The sequence below is a fragment of the Polypterus senegalus genome, chromosome 16 (genome assembly GCF_016835505.1).
Source record: "Polypterus senegalus isolate Bchr_013 chromosome 16, ASM1683550v1, whole genome shotgun sequence".
Classification (NCBI taxonomy): domain Eukaryota; kingdom Metazoa; phylum Chordata; class Cladistia; order Polypteriformes; family Polypteridae; genus Polypterus; species Polypterus senegalus.
Genome location: NC_053169.1, coordinates 2,971,485 through 2,995,919, shown reverse-complemented (window position 1 = coordinate 2,995,919; position 24,435 = coordinate 2,971,485). Strand labels below are relative to the sequence as shown.

At 42.5% G+C, this 24,435-nt stretch overlaps 1 protein-coding gene across 1 annotated transcript in view; it reads left to right on the top strand.

The window, feature by feature from the left end:
* Window positions 1–22,004, top strand: part of med30 (mediator complex subunit 30) — an 80,275-nt gene extending 58,271 nt beyond the window's left edge. The window contains exon 5 of the mRNA XM_039738176.1: window positions 21,658–22,004. Within this exon, the coding sequence (XP_039594110.1) occupies window positions 21,658–21,753 (96 nt within the window). The 3' untranslated portion in view covers window positions 21,754–22,004. The remainder of the gene's footprint in view (window positions 1–21,657) is intronic.
* The last annotated feature ends 2,431 nt before the right edge of the window (window positions 22,005–24,435 follow it).

The window sequence follows — 24,435 nt, the reverse complement described above, 5'->3', positions numbered from 1 at the left end:
ACTTTTATTTATGAAAAAAGAACTCAAAGGAAAGCGTTTTTGTACCATGGAGGAAATCAAAGAAAAATCACTGAAGGCCTTGGACAACGTTCCTCTTCAGCAATTCGAAAAATGTTTCCACTAGTGGGAAAACCTTTGGGATGAGTGCATTCATTCACGTGGAGAGGACTTGACAGAGACTAAAGTTTCAGGAAGTAGAAATTATTAAAACAATTCCAGTTATTTTTGGGTACCTCCTCGCATATAAGAAAATAGAGAGAAATAATTATAAATAAACACACACACACACACATTCATATTTTTCCCCGTATGTGTACATACAAAACTGATAAGCTAGACATTTGCTTCCAGGCTCTTCATAGGCAGGTGAGCTTCATGAGATAATGTGAAATGTCATGTAATTGGAATTTTGCTGATTGTGTAAAAAGTATTAGATTGTCCTGAATTGCTTAACAGCTTTTTCTCCCCTGCAGGACTCACAAAATTACATGAAAACTGCATGAAATGCAATCTAAAAATGCATTTTTGCACGTCATGTCATTTTCAGTGATGGCTTTTTTTTGAGTAATCACTACTGCTAGTACTGCTCTTGATATGAATTATCTTTAAATTAATTAAGATCTGTTAGTTGGTATTGCCAGCACTGGAGGGCATGATGGCAGTTATTTGTTTCTTGTGTCAGTTTTTTTCAGTCAATTATTTCCCACACCATTGCCAGTCAAAGCCACTCTGAAAGGGCATATTGCACAATCATATTAATGTTTTTTTTCCCCGTATACTCGGAAACAAACAAAACCCAAAGTTCAAATTTTAATATGGACATAATATATGAGGGAAAAATAAATTTGTATCGACTGTCTTCTGCTTATGTGAGGTCAGAAAGTGAAGGATGCTCATAAATATTTGAGTTTTAGTTTAAATGTAAAATTTGTATTCCGCAGAATAAGCGGCTGAACTACTTAACACTTAATCATCAAGAATAGTCGATTATAACTACTTGCCTTTCCGTAATACAACTCCATCTCATGCTGAATGGTCGGGTTGGAGTAGATGTGCCCATCTAGTGGGCATTTTGAGTCATTTTTGCTTAGCCAGGAAAAGCCTGCCCAGTATTCTTTGGACTGATGAAACCAGAATGAACACGATACTCGGGATCCAAAGCATAACACATCATCTGTGAAACATGGTGGGGCGATGTTAAGGCAATGAGCATGTATGGCCTGCCAGTGGAGTGGAGTCAATAATGTATATTGATGACATGACTGCAGACAGATGAAGCAGCAAGGTGAGTGTTGGATTGTCTACGAAGATTGCTGCAAAACTGATAACGACAGACAGACAAGGACTCAACACATACTACAAAAGCAACCAAAGCACTTTTCAAGGCAAAGAATATTTTAAATAAAGATTTAAAAAAGAAGTTGCAAAGGAAAAAACTGCTGTATAAGGCATATAAGACTAATGACTGCAAAGAGAACCGTAGCGCGTATGAGAAAATGAGGGCAACCATTAAGAAGGATATCAGAGAGGCTAAAAGACAGTTGGAGAGGAATATAGCAGATAAGGCGAAAGAAGACCCCAAGAGATTCTTTCAGTATTTTAGTAGTAAAAGAACAGTTAAGGAGGAGGTCAAGTTCATCAGGAATAGTAAAGGGGAATTAAAAGATACAGACAATGAAATAGCAGATGCCCTAAACTTACATTTTTCTGAGGTGTTTACAAGTGAGCAAGTGGATAACCTGCCAGAGGTAAACACAACTACTAAGGAGGTACTGAGGGATTTGGAAATTGTAGAGGGAGAAGTGCTGCTCAGATTAAATAAGATGAAATCAAACAAATCACCAGGCCCAGATAATATTTATCCTCGTGTTCTTAAGGAGGCTAGTGAGTACATATATAAACCCTTGACACATATTTTTAGGAAGTCACTGTGCACTGGAGAGATTCCAAAGGACTGGAAAATGGCAAATATCATCCCATTATATAAAAAGGGTGACAGGGCAGATCCAAGCAACTATAGGCCAGTAAGCTTAACAAGCATCACAGGAAAATTAATGGAAGGAATTATTAAGGATAAGATTGAGCAACACATGACAAGGACAGGAGTTATTCTGAACAGTCAGCATGGGTTCAGAAGGGGGAGGTCGTGTTTTACTAACATGTTGGAATTCTATGAGGAGGCAACAAAAGGATACGATCAAAGTGGAGCTTATGATATTATTTATCTGGACTTTCAGAAAGCATTTGATAAGGTGCCACATGAGAGGTTGGGCATCAAGTTAAAAGAAGTGGGAATTCAGGGTGATGTTTTTAGATGGGTGCAGAATTGGCTCAGACACAGGAAGCAGAGGGTGATGGTGCGAGGAACCTCATCAGAACTGGCCGATGTTAAGAGTGGTGTTCCACAGGGGTCAGTGCTAGGGCGCTGCTATTTTTAATATATATAAATGATTTAGATAGGAATATAAGTAACAAGCTGGTTAAGTTTGCAGATGATACCAAGATAGGTGGATTAGCAGATAATTTGGAATCCGTTATATCATTACAGAAGGACTTGGATAGCATACAGGCTTGGGCAGATTTGTGGCAGATGAAATTTAATGTCAGTAAATGTAAAGTATTACACATAGGAAGTAAAAATATTAGGTTTGAATACACAATGGGCGGTCGAAAAATCGAGAGTACACCTTATGAGAAGGATTTAGGAGTCATAGTGGACTCCAAGCTATCAACTTCCAAACAGTGTTCAGAAGCCATTAAGAAGGCTAACAGAATGTTAGGTTATATAGCATCTGAAAGTCCAAGGAGGTTATGCTCAACCTTTATAATGCACTGGTGAGGCCTCATCTTGAGTACTGTGTGCAGTTTTGGTCTCCAGGCTACAAAAAGGACATAGCAGCACTAGAAAAGGTCCAGAGAAGAGCGACTAGGCTGATTCCAGGTCTACAGGGGTTGAATTATGAGGAAAGATTAAAAGAGCTGAGCCTTTACAGTTTAAGCAAAAGAAGATTAAGAGGTGACATGATTGAAGTGTTTAAAATTATGAAGGGAATTAGTACAGTGGATCGAGACTTGTATTTTAAAATGAGCTCATCAAGAACACGGGGACACAGTTGGAAACTTGTTAAGGGTAAATTTCGCACAAACATTAGGAAGTTTTTCTTTACACAAAGAACGATAGACACTTGGAATAAGTTACCAAGTAGTGTGGTAGACAGTAAGACGTTAGGGACTTTCAAAACTCGACTTGATGTTTTCTTGGAGGAAGCAAGTGGATAGGACTGGCGAGCTTTGTTGGGCTGAATAGCCTGTTCTCGTCTAGATTGTTCTAATTCTATTCTTAAATGGTCAGGTCAGTTACCTGACCTCATCGCAACTGGACATGCATTTCACTTGCTGAAGACAAAACTGAGGGGAGAAAAACCAACAAACGAGCAGCAACTGAAGGCAGCGGTATTAAAGGCCTGGCAAAGCGTCACTAGGGAGGAAAGCCAGAATGTGGTGATTTCCATGGGTTCAGACTTGAGCCAGTCATTGACTGTAAAGGGTTTTCAACCAAGTATTGAAAATGATCTCTCTCTCTCTCTCATATATATATATATATATGATCATGTTAGTTTATCCAATTACTTTTGAGCTCCTGCAAATGGGGGGAACTAGTTATAAGAATGGCTGCCATTCCTAAATTGCTTGTATAATAATAATATTATTGTTAAACCTCCTTGAATTACAACTGAAAGTCTACACTTAAGTCACATCTCAATGGCTTCAATTCAGATCCATTATGGTGGCCTACACAGCCAAAATTATGAAAATTGTGTCACTGTCCAAATACATAAGGACCTACTTGTAGTTTTGTTTGCCACTTGTACCTCAGAGGTACCCAGGGTGTTTTTATTTTCAGGTTATATATTTAATGACCGTTCCATCTGATAATCAAAATTCTGTCAATGATTTCATCTACTTTCTTATCCATCCATCCATGCATCCATTATCAAACCCACTATAACCTAACACAGGGTCACGGGGGTCTGCTGGAACCAATTCCAGCCAACATAGGGTGCAAGGCAGAAAACAAACCCCAGGCAGGGTGCCAGCCCACCACAGGGCACACCCACCAAGCACACATTAGGGACAATTTAGAATCACCAATGCACCTAACCTGCATGTCTTTGGACTGTGGGAGGAAACCCATGTAGACACGGGAAAACATGCAAACTTCACGCAGGGAGGACCCGGGAAGCAAACACAGGCCTCCTAACTGCAAGGCAACAGCACTGCGCCACCATGCCGCCATTACTTTCTTATCCTCCCCAAAAATGAATTCCCAGCTACACCCGTACTCTGGTGTACTCATTCATTGAAATTCTTACAAGCATTTGCTAATCAACTTTCAAGGGCTATATGTCAGGTACTTCTTACCAGGGCTGTGGAGTCAGTTGATGAACCTTCAACTCGGACTCCAACTCCTTAGTTTCCGGCACTTCTGACTCCGACTCCCTGACTCCTCAGTATTTAATATGCTGATGTATTTTCCATGTTGATTGAAGGAAGGCAACATACACGTCATTTAACCACAAAACTACTGGCTAGGAAGCTGAATATCTACTATATTGGCCAGTTTAAACAAAAGACAAGAACCCCTGAACACACATCAGGCCATAGCACACACCTCCACCTACACCATTACACTTGTTTACACTCACATGAACTTGTTAAACACATTATATCTGAAATAAAAGGAAAACACTTTTTGTAATGTACCATAATCCAGATTACAATATGTGAATGCCAGGTTGTATAATAGCTCAGCTGAACTTCACACTAGTAGTAACACAACTATGCACTGGGCCTTATTCTTACATCAGAGGACTATTGTTTGTGAAATGGGACATTTGAACTTGCTGTATTTTTTTTTCCATTACAATTTAAATTTATTAGAAATTGGAGTCTGTACATTTTTGCTGACTCCTACTCTGACTCCAGGTACCCAAAATTGTTTCCAACTCCAACACCTTGACTCCGACTCCACAGCCCTGCTTCTTACTGCACCTGCTGTCATGTCTGACTTGTTCACGTATCGTATATTTTGTCAGTTAACAGTACAGATGGTCAATGACCCAGTCCATGCTTCAAAAGCAATCCAAGTGACCAACCCCGTGTCTAAAATGTGGTTATTTTTGATCAGTGCATTCGATGGTTTTTAGCTTGGTTGGGGCCATTCATGAATTCAATTAGACTGCCCAGTGGTAAATCCCAGTTCAGCTCCTGGAGGTGGAATTGGAGTGGGAATTGCACCCAGCTCCAAGGAAACGGGACAGGGAGTGAATCAGAATTACTGAGGACAGAATTGAAATCGACTGAAATTCCACTTGAAAGAGAGGTTGCCTTGACTTGCCAAACCTTATAAATCAAAACATTATGAATCATGCAAAAGACAGTAATTCATTCAGTCGTAATGGGTGTATAGTGAGTACATGTTACAACTCATTTCCATTTGTTTTATAAAGAACATTTTTTTTGCTTTCATCTTTTATTCTGCACAGAAAGAATCTGTCCTTCAAAGATGTAATGATGATTTGGTGCAGTACAAAGTGTCGTTCATTCGTTCATTCATTCATTTTCACTCTCCACTGCTTGTCTTGGACTGGGTTGTAGGGGCACATGCCCACATGTTTACATCAGGCGCTCCCAGGCCATCTGAGAGATACACTCCTCTCGGTGAACTCTGGGTCTCTTCCCAAGTTGGCTGTGCCCATAAAAACCTTCACAGGGAGGCACCCGTATCAGATGCCCAAACCACCTTAAATTGGCTCCCCTCGAGGCGGAGGGTCAGCTGTTCTTCTTCTCGCTATGGGAGAGCCCAGCCCACCTGCGGAGAAATTTCATTTCTGGAAACTGAGTGCAGCTGCGTTATCTGACTTCATTGTGTGCAGTCGGTGTGTATGAAGTGGTGCTCACTCATTTATTAGTTATTGCTCCTGTTCTGTGACATGAAAAAAATCGAGCATCATGAATGCGAGCATCATGGGTGCAATTGCCACAGAAATGCGTGTTCTCTTGGGTTCCTTTGTATGGGCGGAGCTTTTGCTAAGGCAGAGATGACTTTTTTGGAAAAGATTGTGGAGTAATCTGTAAAGAAGCCGAGGTCTGGTATTGTTTTCTGTGCCAGCCCTGATCGTGAAACGCCACTCTTTGCCAGGTTTGATTGACATATTTGGCAGAGTCAGGGGGTGAGGGAAAAACTGAATTGGACTGCTTACACCTGCCCCGCCCATCACCGCTATTGGTGGTCCTGGCAGTAGCACAGCAATTTGAACTATACTCCCCACCTGCTTTGGAAGTGCAGTGCAGGTGTTATTGAGGAGGGATGAAGCTGATCGACTGTGCTTCATTGCTTAGTTGTGCACCGGCACCCTTTGCTTTACAGGGGTTTCCAATCCCCCAAATCCCTCTGTTGTTGATTTATGTGTCATTTCCTCACACTGCTTGATGCTTTGTGGAATACCCCGACCCCCATGATTATCAATCGAGTGTCTAAGCTTCACAAGGGACACATCTCTCTATTATAAAAAAAAAAATCTTGGAAGGAGATGAGACTTGACTCTTTCAGAGAGATACTTTCACATCCCTTGAGATGAGACTTTGTGCCAAGAGATTTAACCACGCCTGGGGCCGGAAATAAAAGACAAAGAGTAGATGACAAAGTAGAACGTCGTAAAGAATTCGAAAACGTTGGCGCGGTACATATGCAGAGCAGGTTAGAGATAATGGAAGTGCGAAAATTTGAAAGTCTCAAAAAACTGATAATAAAGATCACATTCACGCAAACGGAAATTATTACTCAATGAAATAATGGAACCGCGAAAAGAGATTGAATATATTATTTAGAGACTTGTAGATCATCTAATTCGTGTTGCCATTAGGGAAAAGTAGTGTTTGTTCCCAATGAAGAGGCGAATCCGCGAGAATTAAAAGATTGGTTGTTTGGTGAAAGTGAAATCCCACGAGAGAAAATTTCAAGCCACGTGAGACAAGAGCTTATGAAAAGAGATTTGGAAAAGTCCTGCTCACATAACCACACACACGGTTCAATCGTTTCTCATGTGTGTGAATGCTATTATCAGACACAGTTTTTGTAAAGAGAGAAAGAAATGATATTCACTCACGGGCAGTTATGCGTTGCGTTGTCACGATGAAAGTCCAAACACGGAATCAAAATTCAATGCGATATTGAAAGATAAGGTAAAGGCGAAAGGAAACCAAATATATGGACATAGGGGATATGACAGAAGTATGGAGATATTGTTTGGCTTTAAACTTTTAAGTCGGAGACTTGTAGATCGTCTAATTCGTATTGTCATGAGGGAAACGTTGTGTTGCTTCCCAATGAGGAGGCGTATCCGCGGGAATTAAAAGATTTGTTGTTTGGTGAAAGTGAAATCCACATACGTGAGCAACAGAGACACGAAATGGCTGGCACGTAGCGCAGGCTGGGGGGGCACAGCCCCCTAGTATGAATGATTATTGAGATTTTATATAATGTTATGTGCTCAAATTGCATTTATATTTTATGCTTGAAGCTCAAAGCTTTCAAACCCAAGTTCAATTTGTTCACTTGCCATACTGTCTCTGGTTTAATTTGTGGGTCAAAAATGAGAAATTTGACTTCTTCATCTTCAAATGTGATGTTCATTTTGTAGGGATGTGAACTTAAATTGAACATTTTCTAGGGGTATAAAAAAAGCACAAGCACACATTGTAATGGGCAGCATGGTGGCACAGTGGTAGCACTGCCACCTCACAGTAAGGAGACCAGGGTTTGCATCTCCGGTCCTCCCTTGTGTGGAGTCTGCTTGTTACCCCTGCCCAATGTCTGCGTGGGCTTCCTCCCAAAGTCCAGAGACAGGCAAGTTAGGTAGATTGGCCAGTGTGTGTGTGTGTGGGGTGTTTGTGTGATGGACTGGCGCCCTGTCCAGGGTTTGTTCCTGCCTTGTGCCCTATACTAGCTGGGATAGACTCCAGAGGACCCCCATGACCCTGTTCAGGACTAAGCAGGTTAGTAACTGACCGACTGTCTGCCGTACTTTAATGAGACGACCGCCATGTCGCTACAAAAACTGCCTCTCCCTGATAAATTATAAATGGTAAGTTTAAACAAACAGGAAAGGAAGAAAAAATGAAGTTTATTTGCTGTATGTTTTAGTTTCTGCAGTTTTACCTGTAGGTGCTTATGTGATGTAAATACGCAGCCTTGTTTTTGCCTTGCTATAAATCCAATCCCTTTCCTTTCGTTAGTCTGAAGAATAAGATTTGATATTCAAAAGGGAGCGGCTTCAGCCATAAGATCTAGTGTAAAGTTACAGCCATCATAATAGTTTGTTGCTTAGGTTTACATAATAAAAGCAATAAAATTGTTTTTGCCTAATAGCTTACTGAAGCCCCAGAGGGAGCATAACAACAAAAAAGAAAGAAGAGTTAGCAGCGCTCATATTTATTTCCATTGAATTGATGAAAGTGTCTCTTAGCCGTCACGACAAGTTGTCCGTCGTTTCCCCAATTTAATTCCTATTAAATATTGATTGGGCCAGTCCGGTATTTCTGTTGCATTGTCATAATAAGTGGAGTTAAACATTCTTCCTCTCTTCCAATGAACCTTGCTTTCCAAATTGCTAAAATGAATGGAGTCGTAATGCCAGCTGTAGCGCTTGGCATCGATGCCTCACATGTAAATTGGACGTCCTGCTGAGATCCACTGTTGTGTGCGTATGAATTCCCCGTACGTAAAGATGACAAATGATATGTTGCAATTAGTTTAATGGCCTCATATTATTGTTTAAATAGTGTTTTACAGTGTTTCGCAAGCAGAAAATTAGCTTCTCATGTAATTGCACGTTCAATATTTAAATGTCTGATTGCAAGCCAAAATGTTTTAAAGTGAGAGAATATTTTTGGTGGGTGGTTTGTCATGATGGAACAAAGTAGGAATGCATCATATTTATTGAGCGTGATGTTACTGTCATGATTTAGAAGTTGTGTGTGCTTTACGCTTTGGCTTTTGCTGTTGGAAACGATTTAATATGTTTGCTCTCCGTCATTATATGTGCTGAATGAAATATTATTTTATGGCACTTTTATGATAAGGGTTAATGATGGCAATCATTTTATTGCTCCAATTTAGTACAATTCTTGCATTTCTGTCATGATCATGTGTTGCTTGTTCAACTTTAAAGGTTTTATTTGTTTTGCCGTGCAGTTCATTTAAGGATAGCCTGGCAGAAATGAGCACAGACAGAGCCTCTGATAAATGGTGCCCTATGTGTCGGCTCTAACCAATTAAAGGGTCACCGTTTCAAACCTGCTTGCTTTGTGCTGCGGCATTTCTTTTTACAGAATTCTGCATCGCTCATCACAGCGTAACGTGCAGCACACTGACTGGCCAATGTCGACTTTAAACACACCGGCCATTGTCTGCTTACCTGCCGTTAAAGAGAAATACTCTTTAATCACAAGAGTTTGGATTCAAACAGTGGGGGAAAAAAAAAATAATAAAGAAAAATGATTACATACTTGGGGTTCCCTGCAGCGGAAATGAAACGGTACATCGCTTCACAGCCTGGGGTGACACCGTCATGGACTCCCGAGTACTTGGAGGGCTCTGGCTGCTCTTTAAGCTTTGGGACCCGTCCAGCCTCCTAACAGCTGGAGTTTTTATGTTCCTGTCCTCGCTGACCACAGCTTTTGTTGTTACGCTGGCCGTTATGATTCTCTAGTATTAGTGATTAACTGTTCTTTAGTTTTTACTGTCCTTTGTGACTCTGTTTAGTTATCCTTATAGTAAAGCACTTTGAGCTACTTTCAGGTGTGCAAAGGTGCTGTAGAGATAAATGATGTTATCCTAGAACGGCGGCTCTCAACCTTTATTCCTTCAAGGACCCCCAGTGTGCCGCGAGGATATGTGAGGGCCGTCAATTTATGCTTTTGCTGCCATCTTGACAAAGGTGCTTTTGTTCATCTTACAGGAGTGACCACTACTTTCTGCACCCCCGAGTGCCGGCCAAACACTCTACAGGGGCTCTTCTCCCAGCTGCCTGTTAATACCGTGAGCTGGTGCGCACACACACACTGGCTTTCAGCTTCTCGCTTTCTCGTCTTCCTCCATTAAACCTCAGTTCTTTTTGTTTTTCTTCACCTTCCGCACTCGCGCTTCTACTATATATCATGGGAACGTGGCACAGGTGCAGCGATTAGCAGTTCCCGGCATCATTTACGAATATGGACGATTCCTCACCTGTGCATTTAAGCGAGGAAATGCCCAAACCACATCGCTTCCGAGAATTGCTTCAGCCACACCACCACACCCCCTCTGTAGCAGTGCTACTATTAGTTAAAGCTGCATCTTCCAGGTGGCGACAGCAGATCCAGCTCGGCGCCAGTCACACAAGGAGCTCCTCAGGGCTCTGTCCTCGGCCCTCTCCTCTTCTGTATTTATATGCTTCCCCTTGGCCATATTATTCGTAGCTTTGGACTGGGCTATCATTTTAACGCAGATGATACTCAACTCTACTTCAGTGTTAAAAGTTGAACTTCATCAAAGCTTTCTCAGCTCACAACCTGCCTTAGTGAAATTAAAACCTGGATGGAGCAGAACTCTTTAAAATTAAACTGCAACAAAACTGAACTCCTGCAAATTGGGACTAAAATGCAACTTAATAAAATGAGCTCCTTCCCAGTCCATCTTGGCGGTGATCTCATCAGACCTGCCTCTTCTGTAAAGAATCTCGGTGTCATTTTTGATTCCTCCCTCTCTTATTCCGCCCACATAAATCACATTAAGAAACTTTCTTACTTCCACCTCCGTAACGAATCCCGTGTTCGCTCCTTCCTGTCCTTTTCTAATGCTGAGAAACTTGTCCCTGCTTTTATCACATCCCGCATCGATTATTGTAACTCGCTGCTGGCAGGTGCCCATTCTAATCTTATATCACAGCTCCAGCTTATTCAAAACTCGGCTGCGAGAGTCCTGACATGAACCAGCAGCAGTGAGCACATCACACCATCCTGCTCCATCTTCACTGGCTCCCTGTGTCTTACAGAATCGAATATAAAATCCTACTGATAACCTACAAAGCCTTAAATAACCTCACGCCAGACTACATCAGTGACCTTCTCCATCACTATGTGCCTGTCCGCCCACTAAGGTCCTCTGATTCTGGCCATCTTGTTGTGCCCCCCACTAATCTACACTCCATGGGTGACCGCAGGACCTTCAGCTGTATAGCGAGTGCCCAGACTCTGGAATGACCTACTGAAATTAATCAGGTCAGCTGACTCCATGAATTCTTTTAAAAAACAACTCAAAACTCATCTGTTCAGGAAGGCTTTTAGCTCTACTTGACTTTATTCCCCTTCTCTCAGTTTACCTCCATGTCAAGATGCTCAGGTAACCTGTGTGTGTGTGTGCGAGACCATCAATTCTGTTGTCTGTTGGGCTTTCTTTGAATTTACTGTCTTATCTTCTTTATTTATTTATTTATTTGGTTTGTACAATGCTATACACTGTATACCCTGCCGTTGGTTCTTATATTCTGTAAGTGCCTTGAGCATGGGAAAGGCGCTATATAAATAAGATGTATTATTATTATTAATACCTGTCGGACTGCCTTCTGTTAATTAAGCCATATGTAGTCGCTGTGTCCGGGATTGTATTCATTGTTGGGCTCTGGATCGTCGTCTGTCTGTCTGTCTGCCTGCGTGCTGAGGACTGTTTGTGGATTCATGGCTTTAACTCCACTGTAGGAGCGTTCCTGAACCACCCATCCGTCTTCACCCTTACAGTGTCTACCCGAAGGACTGTTTTTTCATTCCCTTTCAACACACAGATCTCTGGACTTGCTCTCGTCATCTCTCATTACATCCGATGTGGTATTCCTTGGACTTTGCTGTGTGGAGTTGTGTTTTTGAGCTTGCCATAGGGGTACTGGGGTGGTATTATTGTTTTGATTTATGTTATTTCTTTTCATTTTATTCTTTAATTGTTGTTAGTTCCCAGTGTGCTTTATTATGTCTCTGTTTGTGAGTGTGTGGGGGTCGGGCCAAGGCTGGGAGTGTCTCTGGGATCCTCTATAAAAATAAATAAATCGCCGTCATATTGACGTTGTGAATCTTAGTGGCACCGGACCGCTACAGACTTTCTTCTGAGCCGTGGGCCCGCTATGCCACACCCATTTCTGTTAGTCATTGCACGAGGTAGAGGCAGCCGAGTGGGTTTTGTCCTTTGATTGGTGGCCCCTTGTAGTTTTCAGTCGGCCACATGCCTTGGTCAGGAGCGCACAGTGCTTTTGCTGTCGAAGCGTTCTTCAAAAACAACAAACCCGCCATATACTACGCAACGCGCCTTCCGAACACACTTCTGCATTCCTCCTAACGGTGACGTCCCAAATCGGTGAACAGTTCTTCAGTGGGTGGCTAAATTTAGACAGACGGGTACAACATTGAACAGAAAATCTCCAGGCCGTCCTCTGACTGTACGAACACCTGAAAACATCCGAGCTGCAAGGGCATCGATTTTGCTGTCTCCTAGACCTTCAGCTCACCTCTGCCTTTGGCATTTCCAACATGTCTTTTGATTTTGCATGAGGACCTTAATTTCCATCCATACAACATGGTGGCAGTGCAGGAACTCACTGAGAGACTGGGAGAGCCGTAGAGAGTTCTGCATTCTGCAAAGCATTCGTCGAGATGCCATCATCATGTGCAGCGACAAGGCACATTTCCATTTGAGTGATTTGTATAAATAAGCAAAAGCTTCGCTATTGGGCTGAAAACAACCCTCGTGAACTTCATCAGAGACCCCTGCACAGTGAGCGGGTTACAGTTTGGTGGAAGATATTTTTCCATTCTTTTAATTGTGAGAAAGAACTGCCATCTCTGTCTTGTCGTGGAGCACAGTTTAAACTTTTGACTAAAGGGTGTTATTTCATGTCTAGAGGGCTCTAATAATGTTAACAGTGTGGGAGAGTTTATAAGGGCTTAAAATATATAAAAATAACCATACAAACAAATGGTTTCTACTTCGCAGATTTTCATCTTTTGCAGGGGGTTCTGGAACGCAACCCCCACGATTGAGGAGGGATTACTGTAATAGTAATGGTTTCAAAATATTTTGATACTGTTTTATTTCTGTACAAATGACTAACAAACAGAGTTGCAATATACACGGCTGATCAGCAGCTCTAGTCAGGGTGTGCCAGACTAAAGTCGACAGTCCTCAGGCTGAATCTGATGGGGCTCCTCTTATAGCAGCAGGCAGACCATTCCACACCTTTGGGGCCTTTTAAATAGAAGAACTAGAAGCTCAAACTCCCACCGTTGTTTTTTTTTTTTTATTAATCTTTGGAATTGTAAGTAGGCTGGCATCTTGAGATCTTAATGTGCACTCAGGTTCATGAGTAATGATGTTTGCGAATTCTTTCCCACAGCCAATTCATACTTTGTATCTTTCTAAAAGCACTGCATTCAGGTATTGTACTGCTGCCTTTCGTCAGGAAGGTTTTTCATTTTGCTTGCATTCTTGTGCTGTGCTTTGTAGTTAATGAATCAAATAAGGTTATGTCACCGTAATGGCAGTACTGAAGACGGCATGTATTATCACATGGGTGACTCATTCCAGTGGTGTAATCACTCGACATTCAGGTCTGGAATGTCTAGCAGCCAACACACTTTTCTCTTTTGCTCTTATCTTCTATATCCATATTTTACCTGATCAGTTTCATTGTTAACTCTTTTTTGCTCTGCAGTGAGTATGTGTGTATGTGCGCCCTGAGATGGACTGGCACCACATTTATAGAATACTAGCTGTACCCCGTGGCTTTGCCCACATAGTAATGAAACAGGACAAACTTTAAAAATCAATAGACGTTGGCACCATATCGGATTCGTGTTCAGTTCTCACGGGAGAGTGTCCCCTGCGTGGGGAGAAAAACACATGGCCGTGATATCTCTGGCAATCATCAGCTACCCTCTAAAACGCATGGAGCTCCAATCTCTCTCTCTCAAAAACGTCAAACGTTACTCCTTCACAGTCTGTAGAAGATCATGTCTGTTGAACAAACGGGTATCACTAGCTAAGTGGTGGCGAGACGTAGACCAACTCGAACAGAGGCTGGTGAGTGAATGAGGATGGCCACTCTGTTGGATTTGCATAAATTGGTACCGCAAGCGAACTCTGGTACTTCGCATGATGAGAGAAGTCACAAAATCAACCGGAAAGTTCAAACAAATTATAGAAAAGTAATTCTCTCGTGAAAAGCGGACAGACATGCAGACAAACGCATGGACCACAAAATTTTTAAAACCGTTTCTTAGCGAGTGCCTATGGGCCAAAGGGTAACCTACATTCCAAATTTCAAATCACAAGTCCTCATGGCTCAGGAGATTTTGTGATGAGTGACTCAGTGGTATTTGGCTTTTATAGATATAAATATAGATATACTGTAGATATAGATAGATTAGTTCCTGTGTTGCCCCCCCGACACTTTGCTGGTCTCTACGCCGTTGTCATTGAACAAGTAAATAAAGAAAAGCTGGTGGTGTTTATGATGCGCAGCTCTTTGAGACCAGATCTCTTAACTGGTTTGTCAGCTTCTACTGCCAGCCCAGGGACCAACTCCTCGCATGTGATTTTCACGCTACAGTCAACACTCTTCTCACCGCAGTATGGCACCAGGTGTGCTACAGCATAAGTGCAGTCGCTTTCCTCTGTAAATATCTGTCCATTTTCTTAAGTGACATAAAAAAGATAATCGGGAGTTAAGCCTTTTAGCAGCTGCTGCTTACTACTACACGATGCGCTTGTTTGTTAATGACAATAACAATAAAAACACAGTAATTCTTTATAGCATTTTACTCAAAGCACTCTACATAGTGAATCGGGGGCCACTTCAGCCACCACTAACGTGTAGCATCCACCTGGATGATGTGACGGCAGCCATTTTGTGCCCCCATACATTGGCTGTTATGTAGTGATAGATAGTTAGTTAGTTAGCCAGCCAGTTAGAGATTGGTGATGATTAGGTTGCCAGAATGACCAGGCCATGGTGGGCAATTTAGCCAGGCCTTTGGGATACGCCATACTCATTACAAAGGATGCACAGGGATCTTTTATGGCCACAGTAACTCAGGACTGTGACCTTTACACCGCACCTGAATCATTTTACAGCACGGTCCTTGTCACTGCACTGGGATCCACTTTCAGACCACAGGGTCAGTGCCCACTGCTGGCCTCACCAACACCTCTTCCAGCAGCAGCAGCCCCGTCTCTTCCTGGTTGGTCTCCTCTTCCGAAGTGCATTCTTTTCCAGTATCTCACTTCGGACATGTTGGAGCAGTGGGTAGTGCTGATGGGTCCAGCTGTCTGTGTTCAAACCCCATGCCCGGTTATACAAAAAAAAATGTGACGCTGTGTAAAATGTAAATAGAAAACAGAATGTGGTGATTTGCAGATCAATTTACATTTATATTTAATGTATGAATGTACAAACACCACATAATTGTTGAAAACTGAGAAGCCATCACATCTGTAACGTCACACGGACCCCAACAAGCCGCTGCTCCAAATGGCAGTGCCCGTTCCTGACAAAATGGGGTCATGGAAAATGTTCAAAATAGCTACATTTTAAATACACTTAAATATGAATCTACTAAGGCAGTGAAAGGATAGATAGATAGATTATTAATCCCAGGGGGAAATTCACATACTCCAGCAGACTATTCAGATTCCCAGTTTCCAAATGAAGGTACAAAATCAGGTCCACAATAAAGATAAAGGGGAAAACCAAATGACAAAGCCCTGGAAAAATATACAAAAAGCAGCCCCCCTAAAGCTCCACAAAGACACGACCAGGTTCTGCATTCGGACCGAGGATGGTGGATCTGGGAAGGCAGCGCTGCTAAGCACCACATGCAAACTTAAGACTGTAACACTGCAGGACCGGACCGGACCTGAAAGCGAGACGGAGGGAGAGCTGCTGTGTAAGCTTTCACTTTGGTGCAGGAGTGGATTGGGTCGACAGGGAGAGGCGGCATAGACGGCACTCGCCTGCCAAGGGGCCCTCTTTATCAAAGGTCCATCAGTCATGGCGCATGGTTCCCTGTTACAGATGGACTCAGACGGGGCCGTTCCCTCCGTATTACCTAACAGCTGCTCACGTACCGCACAGGTAGTCACGAACTTGTTTAATAAAGGATTACTTTTAGGAGACAGTTGACGAACATTTTCAGTTGTGTTTATTTAAAAACTCTCTGAGGAATTTCTAAAATGTTTCTGAACATCAGGCTTACTGCTGGGGAGGCTGCGGCCCCCCAGTTTGAGAACCCACTGGTATGCCCTCCTCGAGTTCTATTTAATGTAGCATCAAGTATTCAGGTTAGGCCAGAGCCGGCCCCATTTCTCACATTTATAGTCTCTGCTCGACTGTGTTTACTATTAAAGCCTCATTTAGTGTTCTTTTTGAGAATTTGGAGTATATTATCATTCTGTCAGGGCAGGCCGGTTGATATGTAAAATATAATAATAAAAGCCTACAGCAATGACGGGAGATTCCACTCTCCTAAAAGCAAAGCGTCAGTGCTGAACAGAAGTGATTGCTCTGTGCTATGTACTCTTCATTTAGTCGTTTTACTAATGTGACAGAAATAAATCAAGAAAATGAAAAGACGCCCAGCTGCGCATCGTGTCACCTACCAGGGTTAATACAAATTCAGGAGTGAGTCATCACCATAGGCAGCAGCCTTTCAAAGCGGGATTACCCGCAAGTTTTTATTCACAAAAGATCTGAAAGTTTACCTGTAAAGGGGGCTTAAGAGCTCAGGGCTGTAGGAGAGATTTCAAATAATAATAATAATGCGAGGCTTGTTGGAGCCCATTGCTGCAGCAGCAAGTCCAAGGTGGACCCAACTCAGGATCAGGGCCTGGTCACTCACTGATTCACATGAGACCCATTTATAGAACCACCAGGTCACCAAACAGACATGACCTCTGAGACATGGAAGGAAAAGCCATGCAGACCCGGCACAAAGCGATGGAAAGAAGTCTGGGGCACCGCGGTGGATACCATCTGAAATGAAAATCGTCAAAAAGTTTGAGAAAAAACGCAAGCATGTCTTCTCGGATGGGAATCAAAAAGGGTCTGGCTGAAGATGGCAGCGTTGGTTTTAAATATAATAGGCAGGAAGGGGCGGGTCCAGGAGGGCAGATGACAGAAGTGACATCAGAGCTGGTAAGGCTGCCGATCTGCAATTGAAGAATTAAGCAAAAACGACAACCCCTGGTTTCATGGGTAATGACCGTCACCAGAGTCTTTCCTGTCTGTCTGTATAATCCTGCCAACTACACCAATATCTATCTATCTATCTATCTATCTATCTCTATCTATCTATCTATCTATCTATCTATCTATCTATCTATCTATCTATCTATCTATCTATCTATCTATCTATCTATCTATCTATCTATCTATCTATCTATCTATCTATCTATCTATCTATCTATCTATCTAATCCTTCCAACTACACCAAATTCTGTCTGCCTGTCTTGTAGTGCCTTTCATGTTTTTTCTGTCATGTAGTGCTGCTATTTATCTTTCTGAACCCTAGGATGTTGAATCTGTCAGTTGGCAGCGCTAAGCACCACATCAATATGTTGTCCAGATTTAAAATGGCACAAGTTAATGCTGATGCAGCTTAAAGTGAACTACATTTGCTTTTATTTATTGTGTCAGTGATTGAAGATCGTTTCGCTTTTCCTATAGTGTGTAAAATCTGCGTATATAAAGTAGATGCCTAAATTATTGAACAAAAGAAACCGCATGAAAATGACGTGATGTGCGGAGTAAATTCACAGGTAAACGGAGCAGAAAGGCAATGGAATATTATTTAGATAGAATTCTGTCCTTGAAAGTACCTCCTGCATTTGGCATACAATACCATATTAAACACAGCTTGAAGGGCTTCATTGCCGCTTGATGAATCTTTTATTATAATTTATGGAATAATTATCATGCACTTACAGATCCATTTATTGCATAAATGAAGAAAATCCATATCCAGCACAAATGATAATAAGGAGCCGTCATTGTGAAATCAGTGACTTGTGGCTATTTAGAAGCTTTGGACAGGCGCTTGTTTTCTTCATTTCTTTATTTAGAAGTTCCTGATCATCAAAAAAAAGCTTTCTGAATTTAGAAGCTAAGTAGCAGACATATTGAATAGCGGTGAAGAGCAAAAATATCAATAAATATCTGCACTGGTACTCTACAGGAGCCTAGGGACAGACTTGCCCCTGGATCTGAGAAACAAAATGAAACTCTTAAATCAGTTTGTCTGTCTCTTGTGTGTGTGTGACATTTATACCAAATCATACTGGCAAAACCCATCAGGTTTTACAAATTAAATTCTGTATAAAATTCTATGTGATTATTTTATTTGTCGAGCAAATGCAAAAAAATCTATTGCAGTTTACAACCAGCAGGAACGCAGCAACTGTTTTATTAACATCCATCTGTCTATCCATCCACTGTCTGGACCCACTGTGTCTAGTTCAGGCTGCCTGAGTTACTGTATTCATTTTTTTTTTTTGGGGACAGAAATCATATCGGGGGTCGAATATGCTGTAGTAAATATGCTATTGATTATGTGTCCACCATTCCTCCATTTTCTAAGCGTCTTATCCTGCTCAAGGTCACCAGGCTTTGGGGATTCTGCCGTTTCTCTTTTTGTAACATGGAAATCAAAACTGCACACGCTGCTGTAGACGAGGCCTCACTAGTGTGTAGTATAGCTAAAGCATAACCCCCTTGACTTGCACCCCACTCTTTGGAGTTGGGCTACATGACCGAACATCCTATTGGCCATCTTAATGGCTTCTGTACACTGTCTGCATATGGAGAGCCAGGGGTCCACTGTGACTCCTGGGTCGTCGTCCTCCTCTAGTGACATCCTGGGGCTTTCTACAGGTCTGAGATGAAAACTAAAGTAAGTAGCAGCCTGAATTGAAGTGAATCCCAAAGCTCCCAGTATCTCTGGATGTGGTGAAGGTGATAGATAGATAGATAGATAGATAGATAGATAGATACTTTATTAATCCCAAGGGGAAATTCCCATACTCCAGCAGCAGCATACTGATGAAGAACAATACTAAATTAAAGAGTGATAACAATGAAAAAAAAATGAAAAAATGAAGAAAAAATAAATAAATAAATAAAAAAACAGACAATAACTTTGAGTAATGTTAGCATTTACTCCCCCGGGTGGAAGAGTCGCATAGTGTAGGGGGAGGAACGATTGCCTCAGTCTGTCAGTGGAGCAGGACGGTGACAAAAGTCTGTCACTGAAGCTGCTCCTCTGTCTGGAGATGATCCTGTTCAGTGGATGCAGTGGATTCTTCATGATTGACAGGAGTCTGCTTAGTGCCCGTCGCTCTGCCACGGATGTTAAACTGTCCAACTTTACTCCTACAATAGAGCCTGCCATCCTCACCAGTTTGTCCAGGTGTGAGGCGTCCCTCTTCTTTATGCTGCCACCCCAGCACATCACAGCGTAGAAGAGGGCACTCGCCACAACCGCCTGGTAGAACATCTGCAGCATCTTATTGCAGATGTTGAAGGATGCCAACCTTCTCAGAAAGTATATATATATATATATATATATATATATATATATATATATATATATATATAGCTGGCACACCATTGCAAGGTTGACGTCAGTGACGAGCTGACTTGGAGAACCTAGAGGGCAGAGCAGACCCTTTGTCTTCATAAACTGCATTGTATTAATGTGGGTAGTGACGTCCTTTACGTATTCTGTATGTCTGTGATGGCCAACGTGGTGTGCCGGGCTGTTCATGTTCCTTCAAGAGAGGCCGACAGACTCCACAAAACTAATTAAGAAGGCCACACACTCTGATATCGAACAACTCTGTGGTGGCCAGTGTGGTGTGCCAGGCCACTAAGATCACATCAGGAGAGGCCAACGTAATCTGCAAGCGAATGTGAAGGGCAGGCTCAGAGATGGGAGGTCCACTGGACCCACTGGATGTAGTGGAGGAGCAGAAAATAAAGACAAGATTGATGGCCTTCATGACGAGGGCTGCACAATCCTCTCTTTGACAGACTAGCATGGAGGACTTTTTATTACTCATCTGAAGTTTGTCAAGAGACGCCATTGGGACTCCTTCATACCTACGACAGTACGCCCTTGTAACGCCTCACGGCGACTGGGCCTGCTCTTCTTATCTCTTACCGAGTCAAACGTTTTTCTTTGTTTTTAGTAATTCTGGTGTGTTTGTGGATGGTGGTGGTGGTGGTGATGGTGGTTTATTTATTGAGCGAGCGTCTGGAAAAACTACATTTTGCCCCTTAGGACAAATAAAGGCACTATGTGTCTGTCTATCAATCAGAGTGTATTCACAGCGTTACTACCCACATGTAGTGTTTGCATGGTCTCCAGTAGCCAGCAACCCAGTAAAGGGTATAAGGGGGTCTGGAAATGAGTGGATGACAGGGACTGCCTGACCATCAGTGGACACACGTGCACCAAGTCGGTTTGGATCGTCCAATTTGACTAACATCACATTCATTACCAGCGCTGCTCGTTACATTAGGGACTGGAAACTAAACTGGAGAATGGTGGTAGAGGGGGGCAGATGAGACGTAATGTAAGTAAATGTGTGCCAGGAGGGCTAAGATTCACACATTCTGAAGACGGTGATTTATTTTACTTTGGGGACCCCCAGGCGCGCACACACACACACACACATACTGATGAAGAGGCTCGATTAAGTGATAGTAAGGATAATAATATATTTACAATTTGATGTCTGAATTATTTATTTGTAAAGATTATTGTTGGGTTCCTTGCTCTTGTATTTGTGTGTTTCTGTTATCTGCACTGCCTCCTGTATGTGTAGCCTAAGGGGGTCGGGCCACCTGAACATGCAGCCTGAGCTGAGCTAAGTTTGGTAGGTGAAGCCGCCTTTGGTGTTTTGTGCTGCCAGGCAGATCATAACACCTGAAAGTGTTTAATATCTGAGAAGGTACCTGGGTGACATGGAGGGCACACACACACACACACACACACACACACACACACACACACACACCATATAGACTTTGGCCTCTAAATCTGAGCCCACTGAAGCCAAAGGGCTAACTTCTGTGCCATCATGCCACCCATTTATCAAAACAGGGTTCCATTTTAATTGTGAAAAGACTTACAGTAGGATTCCTTTGTGTTTAGTGAAGAGCCGATCCGTCTGGTTTGCGATTTGAATATTCTTGTTGTTTTCGTGGAGCGTGTGCTCCAAGTAATCGCCCGAGTGTTTCTTTAATGGCCGCTTTCTCCATGTACTTAATCTGCATGTTCCTTCAGCGCGTGAGAACTGTTCTCAACAAGGCGACACCTCGGCGTTCCAGCAGTTGTGTAAACATCGTTGGCTCTTACCGAATGCCAGCGTTGCCCGTCTGTGCCTGAAGTTTTGGCTCTAAATGCACTCCTTTACTAGCGAGGGTCCGTCATGTAGACACATTCATGAAACATTAAGTGTACTGCAGTTTCTAGCCAAACGTATTTAAAGTGTTTTTATTTTTTCCTTTTCAGAAGTTGAAACAAAAGAACCAACAGCTGAAGCAAATAATGGATCAGCTCCGGAATCTCATTTGGGAAATAAATTCAATGTTGGCAATGAGGAGCTAAACTCGATGCCCCCGTGTGATCCAAGAGAGGGCATCTGCTGTGCTGCGGATTGTGTGTGTGCGTGTGCGCGCGCGCATGTGGAGCCAGCTGGGGGCGCTCTCTGGATGGATGCTAAGACTTCATCTCTCTTCCTCTTCATTAACCCTTTGTGTTAACGTTTTGCTTCATTTTTTTAGCCTGGCCTGGCCTGTGGTATCTGCAACAAGTGAAAGAAAAATCTTTGACCACCTTAAACAAAAAAAAAACAAAAACCCACCAAACCAAAAGAGCAGCCTGCTTCGTTCTGAAAGCCGTGATGGGCGAAGCGTGGCTCGAGTTGTCAGGCTAGTTCTCAGCTCCAATAAGACAACATCAGGTACGAGTTGTTTGTTACAAATGTGCTTGTGGGTGTCGTGAAGTGCTGCGGTGGTGCGGCTCACGTTAAAGTGACGACAGCAAACAGTTGATGTCCCCATTTTTGTTATTGGTGTGAAAATTTTATGGACTTTTAATAAGTGTAATATATTGGAGTTTGGTGAGAATTGTGTAGTTAAACTTTACCCTTCAAGTGATGTGCATTAGGATTCTTTCCATTTACTTTATCATCCATGTAGAGCTCCGTAAAAAGAGAAAACGCTTCGTTTTATTCTTTCTTTGAACAATTTCAGTTCTGTGCTGTTGTAATGCAGGGTAATAAAAATGAACTCCTGTAAAAAACATTGAAGGTTTCCAAACTTCTTGTATTGCCATGTAAGACTGTTGTTGCCATTACTGCTCTTATTCTTATTCTTCTTATTCTTATTATTAGGTGGGCTCCTTTATCCAAAGCGACTTACAACATTCGAGGTGCAGTTGGCTCCACTTCCTTTGTTTTTCCAGTTGTGGTGTCAGAAGTGGGATTTGAATCGACAGCCTCCTCCTCCTCCTCCTCCGCACCACACTGCCTGCCTGTTGCGTATTATTGTTAAATCAACTGGACACCCGTATCTATGGCATCTGTGCCCACTTCGTCCAGCATTAGTGAAAGGTTGGAACCCACTCTGGACGGGGCACCAGTCCATCTTCGAGGACACTTTGCCATATTTACTTGGGCTTGGCTATGTTAGGGTTGCCACATCTTAGGGACGGGGGGGAGCCAAAGTGACGTCAATACGAGGGGCTCGTGTAGTCTGTGCATAGGCCTCCCAAGGGTCTGTATACCAAGGGTTCAAACGCTGGGTTCTAACCCTGAGAGAATAAACTTGATAGTAGATACTTACCCTACGACTGGAAAATGGGAACGGGAACCAGAAAATGTGGAATATTTAATGAGAGAGGTAGAAACATTGGGGATAGAGGAATCACGGAGGAATGGAGTTCCATTGATTTTTACCTTTTCAGCCCAAGCCCAGGTAGTGGTTAAGATCTTAAAAAACAATTTCCAAGGGGCACAACTATTGGATGAGGAATTGGCGAATATTAAATTACTATCGGCGTATCGGAGAAACAACAATTCAAAAGATTATTTAGTAAGGAAATCTTGTACGATTCGGATAAAGAATAAAACGGCATGGCAGATCCCTTATGTGAATAAAAAGATAATTAAGAACCCGATGACATTCAAAGAAAAGCCAACTGTTCAGGATTTAACCCTCACTTCCGTCAATTGCATTTATGCGATTCAATGTAGGAATTGTGGCCTAATTTACATTGGGGAGACAAAACCACTGTTAAAGTTAGCTAAGTTCATTCAACACCTTCGATTGATTGAAAACCAGAAGAAAAATACCAAATTATACTTACATTTTACACAATCGGACATGAACTCCTATTTTTTCCACTGGAGTCAGAAAATTATTGGAATAAAAAAAGGAGATTACAGAAGGAGAGTGAATGGATGACTGACTCAGATGCAGTTTTTCCTAATGGATTAAATGAGAAGGATTAGTTGACTGAGTCAGTATTAATTGATATTATATGGATAAGAAACTATAAGATCAAAATGGAATAGGAATAGGAAATTTGTAAAATGACCGTTAACTGTGCACCCGACTTACCACCAAGGTGGTATCCCCTACCCTCACCCTAACCCTTTTAATTCACTTAACCGTTCTCAGCAGTTCTCCTCATAACTGATTCTTCTTTATTTCAGTATGGACTGCAGACCAAAACACTCCACTCGTGTTACCTCTACATTATTCTCTCACACTTTTCGTTCGTCTTCTGGTTTGGAAATCCACAAATGTATGAGGTGAGTGGGAAACTGTGAGGGACAAATGGGGTCGCCTACGGAAGAGAACGCGTAATAAGAGGAGCGGTGATCCTGGACGGCCTGCGTTTTAATGGATCGTTCGCTTTCGTTGTGTTGTCGTCTAAACATCCGGCCAACTAACGTTCAGGCATGTGCCAGCAGTGAGACGTGACACAGACGTAGAAACTGCTTTCGATGGCGTAGGCTCGGCAGTGAAGTGTAAATCGGCCTTAAGGATCGGTCGGTCGGTCGGCTCTGCTTGGTGTTTTTGAGGTTGATTGTAACCACACAGCTTGGGAACGCAGCTTCAGTGTACTGCGTGTGCCACACACACACACACAGAGGCGAGCCGTGGGAGAACAAGTGCCAGCTGTAAGCCTAAGCCACTTAACTCTGTCAGGGCTGATGTCGACGTTCAGAGGTAGAGGGCGGTAATCGGCTGAGACAAAACTCACCCTTCCGTTTGTTTGACT